This window comes from Epinephelus lanceolatus, chromosome 4, assembly GCF_041903045.1.
Source record: "Epinephelus lanceolatus isolate andai-2023 chromosome 4, ASM4190304v1, whole genome shotgun sequence".
Taxonomy (NCBI): Eukaryota; Metazoa; Chordata; class Actinopteri; order Perciformes; family Serranidae; genus Epinephelus; species Epinephelus lanceolatus.
Genome location: NC_135737.1, coordinates 40,765,076 through 40,773,366, shown reverse-complemented (window position 1 = coordinate 40,773,366; position 8,291 = coordinate 40,765,076). Strand labels below are relative to the sequence as shown.

The window sequence follows — 8,291 nt, the reverse complement described above, 5'->3', positions numbered from 1 at the left end:
GGAGATATGTAGTCGCTCCAGCGTGTCCTGGGTCTGCCCCGGTGCCTCCAACCAGTGAGACATGCCCAGAACACCTCTAAACACCTCTCCAGGAGGCATCCTGATCAGATGCCAAACCACCTCAACTGACCCCTTTCAATGCAAAGGAGCAGCAGCTCTCCACTGAGCTCCCTCTGGATTACATATTACATACACCAAAATAAAATTCCAGACAATCAGATTCACTCAAGCCAACTAGAGGATGGTGAACCTGATTTTCCTGGGGCCCTGGGGTCCTTGGACTGAGGGCAGATACCTGCTTTGCTTTGGTAATCCAGTTTTGAGTAAGAGGATGCAGAAACTCCTCTCTGCCATGGGGTGGTGCTGTCTACAACCTGGTGATTAGAGTGTAATAGAGTTACAGTTGTATTAGATTTAGGAAGCACCGATTTCTGCCAAGAAGAGGTGTGTCCTATGTCTCCAGTGTATTAGTAGTTTCTGGTATTGATTTGGAGTCACTGGGTCATATTTCATGGAGGCTACTGAAAAGAAAACTGTCATTATTTTCTATCAAAATATTTAAATATTAAAAATAAGTGTAACGCATCAGCAATCAAAGTAAGTGAGACCCTATTTAGTACGTTTTTAAATCATGATGTACACCAATAGTAGTAGTCAGCCTGAAGGTGGGCCTCTTGGGGAAAAACATTGATATTGTGTCATTGAAACGGCACTGATATCTGTCCAATATCCAAAATAAAATAAATAACTGGTTGAGAACCTTTGGGCCACATTTCAGCACACATAGTGACATGTACCAATGAGATGGACGCTTTTTGAAAGCAGTATGTGGGTACATTAAGGATGTAGGTAGCATTTTAGTAAATGGAAATATTAAGCTTTGACTCATAAGAGCAGGGTGTGCACGAGCATCATAAATGCCCATGATTTGTCTGGCAGAATCGACCGCTGTATAGACTAGTGTAGGCATTTCTTTGTGGACTGAGTGATGATGGAGTGTAATATAGCTTCTTGATAATGTCTGCTTTTATCTACTGGGTGATTTAAATCTGACATTGCAGTGTTAAAGAGGTATATGCCTTTAAAGCTTCATGGACCCGACTGCTCATACATGGTGCAGCAGTTTGCAAAGAATCACTGAATCATGGGAACCAGTGTGATAATGCGCACTTCTTTGTCGCCAAGGCAACCACAATACGTTTCTGTGGATGAAGTCATTTGTTACGCCGATCGTTGCCATGGCTACAACCTAGAGAGGGCGCTGCGGAGGAGCGTTCACGTAAAATGACGCAGGGCGGGGGCGTGCCCGTGATGCGCGCTGCGCAAGGCTGCTTGTTGTTACCGCAGAGAGGCGAGAAGATGGCGGCCGTGTCAAGCGGAGGTGCTGCTGGGTCCGCTGCGGCCGGGATTACGCACTCTGCCCGACCGACCCACGCAGGCATGGGCTCCCAGAACCGAGCCCAGCCATCCTCCGGGATCAGCCACTCCAGCCGTCCCAGCACGGCCACCGGGTGCATCACCAATCCTGGCCACACTTCGGCCACCAGGCCCCCCCCAGCCCGAGTGGGCCACTACGAAATCGAGCGGACCATCGGCAAAGGAAATTTCGCGGTTGTTAAACTAGCCACACACATCATTACCAAAGCGAAGGTAAGACGGCTGATGTCCGAGCGTTAGCGGCGAACAATCACAAGTTGTCATTGTTTAATTTCAAGCCTTTTCGGCCATGTACTCGGGTTGACGCTGGGGCCTTCAGGCTCTGGAGACACAACGGCCAGCCCGCTTTGGTGACACCGCTGCTCGGTGCTGGGGGGGTCCGCTCGACACGGCGCATCACCTCCAACTACTGGATACAAACACATTTACCTCAAGATAAATCGGATTTAACGTACATTTACCGGTAGTGTTTTTGAGGGAAGCTAGAAAGGCCTGAGGTTAACGTTAATGTGTGGCAAAGCGCAGAGGACGGAGAGAAGGGTATTGACGAAGATGAAAAAGAGACACTGAACGTTTCGACTGTAGTAGCTAGCTTAGCTTACAAGCTAATTAGCTGTTCGGCTAGATGCAGATATCTTTTAGACATGCCAACACACAAGGTTGAAAGTGTGTAGCACTCGTCTGTATAACTTTAAATTAACAACGAACTTCCCAAGTTGATAGACGTAGGTTGTCCAAGTATTATAGCTCTCTGTGAAATTAAAAGTATCACTGAAAAGTGGTTAAAGCCAACTATGGCAGAGGCAGAGACTGTAACGTTCTTGTTAGCTGTTTTAATCCATCTAGGTTGACTGAGGATGGGTTTGCTTGTATAATTTAGTGTTAGGAAAGTTTCTCACGTCTTTATGATATATCCATTTGTCGTGGAGTAACGTAACCTGTCTATCATTTATGTATAAAGCGTTGTAATGTACCAATTTTTTGATGTTAAGATAGCCCAGTTAATAGGTAGATGACATTTCCATGAAGCTTTGAGGACAAGAAAACACTGACATGGCAAAATTAGTGGTTTCAAAGCTGCCACCACACGCTTTGAGTGTAAGTAGATGATGTTGCATTGAGTGGGCGCCCAGTAACAGTATACTGGATGATGGACACTTTCACCAGCAGACATTATCAACAAATGGTATTTATACAAAACTCTATCATTCTTTATGAGGAGATGTGTTGCATTGTGTTACAAATCCATAACTGGTGGTGACACTTGACTTGTTACGTGAACACTGTACGGCAAACAATAGGTTTGGACCTTTATGATTGATAGGGGAAATCTGGGGGGAACACAAGTAGAAGTGATTACTCATATATTCCAAGTAGTGTTTTCCCGTTGTGCTGACCTATTGAAACACGTGCCTCGATGTTTCAAGGCTTTATTTGCCTGTGAGCCGTTTGTTGTCATTCCTGATATGTTGGCTGTATCGTCTTGTCTGGCATGGTAGTGAAAGTCCATAGGGGCCAATAATGAATCACAAATCGGCAGCATCAGTAAGATTTCTGCTACAAGACACTTGATTTCCAGTCAGTTTGAGAGCCTCTACTCAGGACCATACTTTCAATTTGATGACATGGGAATCCTACCTCTGATCATATGACTATTGTGATCAGTATGCACATCCCTTATAATAAATGTTCAGTTGAACAGTCATAACAAATACGGGTAGCTGAAGGCTACGCTTACAGTCAGCTCCTGCCACATAATAGTTTTTTTTTTTTTTTACCTGATGAAGAGCCTTTAACTCTAAAGGCACAAATGAAGGTGTGTCAAGTCAGCTGAGTGCACAGCTTTACCTCTATGCCCTTGTTGACATACACACAGTCGGGCAGACACGAGTCATTTGGGCGCTTTGCGCCACACAGCCTAGGGAACCTTCCATTTAGTTTCACGAGGCCAAAATAAACTTGGTTCAGTAAGTGCCATGTAGTGTTTTTCAATGCTGCAGGAGACTATAATGTAATTCACAGACTAATAGGTAGAGGAACAGTGTGTTCAATCTGTTACGAGAGCAAAGACAGTAGCAACGTTATAGTGAGAGATTGATGAGCTGGTTATTGAGCTTTACTCCTTGTGTGTGAGCCTGTTTATGCTTGCCTGGATGTGTGTGTGTGGCTGTGTCTGGCTGTCTGACTGAGTGTGAGAGACAGGCAGAGGACAAAATGACAGTGGACCACGGACTGGCAGAATGAAAGAGAGCCCTTGTTTGCTGTCTGTTGATGGTGGTCACAGACGGTCCAGTCAGCTCATGATTTTCACCAGCCTGCACAGGGGTTTCAGCACCCCCAGTTGCTCATGAATATCAGAAGAATAGGAGTGTGCTTTTACATGCCTGTGGATATCATGAATATGGATATGATGATCAGTCAGATGAAATGTGCTTTTGGAGCCTTGTTTTATGGCCTAGGTTTCATAACGATCCAATGAGAAACGCTGACTAGTCAAAAATAGCCTAACAACTTGTTCGATGGAGCTGGATGATATCCTGCAGTGCAGTCACACTGAAGCAGACCTGGTTATTTATATTTGGTAGCCTAGGAGGGAAAGAGCTGGTGCCTGTCTATGCCTCATTTACTCTCTGTTTTGTTAAACCTAAAACATTCAACGGGCAATTTGTTTAAACTTTACTTCCTTAATACACGCCACCATTTCAACCGGGTATTTTGCAAATTTTTATAGCACGGAGGCGGTTGGTGTGTACACTCGCTAACACGGAGGTAGTCACACAACACAAACCTTTGATGACAGTGTGCTGCACATGGATGTTGTAAAAGTGAAAGTTCATCTCCTCTTCTTGACAAAGGCCAGCCAGTGCAGTGGAAGTCACAACTGGAGTTTTGATACACTCACAGAAACGCTATGCTAGAGGCAGTCGGGTCACACGTTGCTGCGGTCTTGATAAATGTTGATTTCAGTGTTAACTCTCTCCATGAACTTTATTGCTGGACATGACCTTTCAACAAAGGGCATAAGTTCTCTATTAGCTCAGGGTTACACTGTGAACAGTTAACACTTGTTTCAGGTGTAGCTCTCATACTTACTGGAACTCAATTGACTATGACCAAACTATCATTGTTTTTGATCTTTTTGATTTTTTCCCCAATTATAGCTGTAGCATTAATGGCCGATTTGCTCTCTGTCATTTTCATTTTTGGTTTTGCAAAAATGAGGTAGTAGCCTTAGTTGACACCAAGCAGTGTGAAAAATGTCAGCACATGAACATGTTATCTTATTTTATGTTATCACTGTAAAATAATCTATTGTTTGACATGGTGTATACGGTGTGACAACATTGCCAATGATTAATATCAACACATGATGATAAGTATTAGTGAATGAGATGCATGCTGACTTAACTCAAAATACACATCACAATTCTCAAAGCCCAAATTGATATCCTCGAATTGCTTTCTTTATCAGATCACTGGACAAAACAGGTAATTTATAATGATACTGTATATAACTGAGACAAACAGTAAATCCTTACATACATCTGCATTTTCACTTAATGTACTACAAACATTTTTAAAGAGATAACGAAATTCTTGCAGTTTGCTTTTAAAGTTGGCCAACTAATCTTTCTTGACTATAGACTATAGTTGTTGCAACCTAGTCAAAGCAAGTGTTGTTAATGTGCCCCACTCAGATGCCTACTGAGTTTCCAGCACAATTTCAAAAAACACACTCAAATGTTATGAAATTTGTGGGAATGTTATGTAGGAATTAGTCTGCAAAGAAGTGTTCATACACAAGTTGCATCTTCACAAAGGTAGCCAAGTTGTTGAAAGAATTATTTTCCTGTTGACCGAGGATCTGGAACAGGTCGGCCCCAACCCACAATTTGAAAGACTATTAATCAGGCCTGTAGTCACCTCGTGTTAAGTGGGCTTCTCTTGAGATGATATTTCACATCCTGTAGCCACCTTCCATAACAGATGGCATATTTGCACCGCTCTTACACACAACTGCACAGCAACTAGCCTATCAGCCATTGAATGGAATTTTTTTCTGTGCACAATTAATTGATATGAGTCACTGAAAATCACTACTAGTCAGGTGTAGGCAAACGGAACCTATTCAGTCCTGATTGGCCACTAGGTAAATAGTCAGTGCTAATATTGCAGATTTCCCTTTGCAGCAGATTAAATAACTGCAGGGCAGGAGCAAACATGGCTCTGTCACTGCAGATTAATAATTACATGATGATTGGTGATCACAAGAGTCTAGAGTTTTATTTAAAGATTTCTTATTGAATCTGATCAATTAGAAAAAGGAAGCTTAAAGTATTCATTTCATAATAACAGTAAACAACATAAAGACCGTAATCTTGTCTGTATTATGTAACTGTGTCTATATTAAGCAGTAATACATTTGTTTTCATTCTTCTGTCATGATAGATTACATCAGTAAGATGATTATCAGGATGTTACTGTCAGTCACATAGTTGACTGTTAGTGCCCTCCTTAGTTATCTCAACAGTATGTAACTGTTTGCTTTTCGCAGTGCACTTGTACGCCAGTTTCATATTTGAGTTGATATTTTAACTCAGTCTTTTCCTTGTTCGTGTTTATCATGTGTGATAAGCTCACTAAATTGCATGTTTGTGCGTGTATACTTGTGTGTAATAGCTTTCGACAAAGGTGGTATGGTCAGGTGCCCTTGTATGACCCCACAAAGGATCAAGTAAAGACGCACTTTGAGAAACCCTCTCTAGTTGTCCTCATGGAAAGGTGAGCGAGATGGGTAAAAGATGGCACTGTGCGTCACGTCCTGACCCGTCTGTTTGTCTGTCTATCCGCGGGGAGGCAGGCGTTTATTCCCCCCACTCTTCTTTCCTCCTTTTCCTGTCTTCTCCCTCTTTCCTCGCCAGTGTTTTTTAGGCAAGAGAAGGATGAGCAGGAGGAAAAGGGCAGGCAGGAAGGCAAGCGTTAGGTAACAGGCCTAATGTACTGTGTAACAATTTCACTCACTCCCTCAGTCACACTCACACACTCACGCACAGCTCTCTAACATACAGCATCCCCTCTCTGTTTCTCAAAGACACACATACGCACACTCAAATGTGATTTCATTTGGGTGGATAATGTGACAAAGGCTGTGTTTCTGCTTGACTTATCTTCCTGCCCTCTAGTCAGATTCTGCTACATTCTTAGTAGTGTGATTCCGCAGCCAGCCGGCTTCAAAAGAGGAGAGCACAGCCCAGACTGTGTGTGTGTGTGTGTGTGTGTGTGTGTGTGTGTGTGTGTGTGTGTGTGTGTGTGTCTGTTACATGACATGAGGGAGGATGGTGTAGGCTTTGTCATTATGATGTTGTTCCTCATGAACCATATCAGCACCTGTGATTATGCCTCACACTGATGCCAGCAGTTTCTGTGTATGTTTGTGTTTGTGCATGCGACCCCCTCCCCTCCCTCCTCTCACCATGTTCTAAACGTACATGGCACTTAAGAATCACAACTCCGTGCCCGTGCCATCATCATCCCCAGCACTGCTTGTTGTCAGAGGCGACTGTGTGTTGCCAAGGCTCCTACTTGGAGAAAGGTCTCGCCATTGAAGTCTTACTGGTTTCCATAGCGATGATGGTGGTTCCAGCCTCCAGCCACCAGTTCTGAATGGAACTGACTTGCCATTGGTTGAGCCCATCATCTGTCATGGAGACAGCGTGTGTATTATGTGTTTTTGTTTGCGAAAGCTGCAAGCTGGATGGAACAGAATTCGTCAGGTGCGCTTGGGTTTCCCACCTTGATGTCTCAGACGAGCTGGGTCCTTGGCTTCTCTTTGCCACTGAGTTGAATGCTTAGTGAAGAGGGTTGTAGCTCCACTGATGCCATTTCCTCCAGCCAGAAACCACAGTTGTGATAGACATTAGGTCTTTGGTTGATGCAGCTGCTTCAAATATATGCCTTCCAGAGTGTTTTTAAATGGTCTGCGCACTAAGGCTACGTTAAGACTCCCAAGTGTTTGTGCTCAATTCGGAGTTATTGCTCCGGTCTGATTTTCTTTGATTGTTTGACTGTTACCTTGTGTGTGAACTGGTAACTGCCCTGAACTGACCTGCGTGTGCAAAGGAATGATTTCAAAGTTGTCAAACACATCATACTGTGCAAATGTAAACATGAAGGATGCTAAAGACAGCATTTGCAGTTAGAGAATAAGTTGATGATTCTCAGATCAGAGAAAGACAGCCAGCTTTTTGTGGAGCTATGGCTGCTACTTCTGAACGGTTGTTTGTGTAGATGCAGAGTCAGTAGGACTGTGATGTGAATGGCTTCACCCAAACTGATTTTACACAAAATTTCAGGATGTCAAGGACCATTTTTAGCTACATCTGTCCATTGCAGCTATCTTCCATGTTTGTATCGACCAAGTGTCTCCAGCCTTGTAACAAATGTCTATCTAGAATGAGGTAAAACTTCCATTAATTCCGATTTGACTGTTCAGACTGTGGTCACATGGCACAGTCAGACCTGAATTTGGGACCACATATCAAAGTGGCTCAAATCAAAATTGAAATGATCAGATTCATTTTAATTTGTGCTGGTCATGCTGTTATGAAAAAACAAAAACAAAACAGATTTGGGCTGCTTTCGCCCACAGTTTGAATGTAGCTTAAGAGTGGTCAGCATGGATACTATCCCCTATCAAGGTATATGTAACTTTATGTCCTGACAACAATATGTGGTGATAGTACATATGCTGGAAAATCACTTGAAATTGATAATGGATAAGGTAACCAGAGAGGTTGTTTGTCTAATTCAGTAAAATAAATCATAGTACTTAGATACTGAAATGCAAAATCCCC

General features: G+C 43.1%; 1 protein-coding gene across 2 annotated transcripts in view; it reads left to right on the top strand.

Moving 5' to 3' along the window:
• The first annotated feature begins 1,328 nt into the window (after positions 1 to 1,328).
• sik3 (SIK family kinase 3) overlaps positions 1,329 to 8,291 on the top strand; it is a 42,286-nt gene continuing 35,323 nt past the window's right edge. For both annotated transcript variants that reach the window (XM_033630809.2, XM_033630808.2), the window contains exon 1: positions 1,329 to 1,650. In XM_033630809.2, coding sequence (XP_033486700.1) covers positions 1,360 to 1,650 — 291 coding nt within the window. In that variant the 5' untranslated portion in view covers positions 1,329 to 1,359. The remainder of the gene's footprint in view (positions 1,651 to 8,291) is intronic.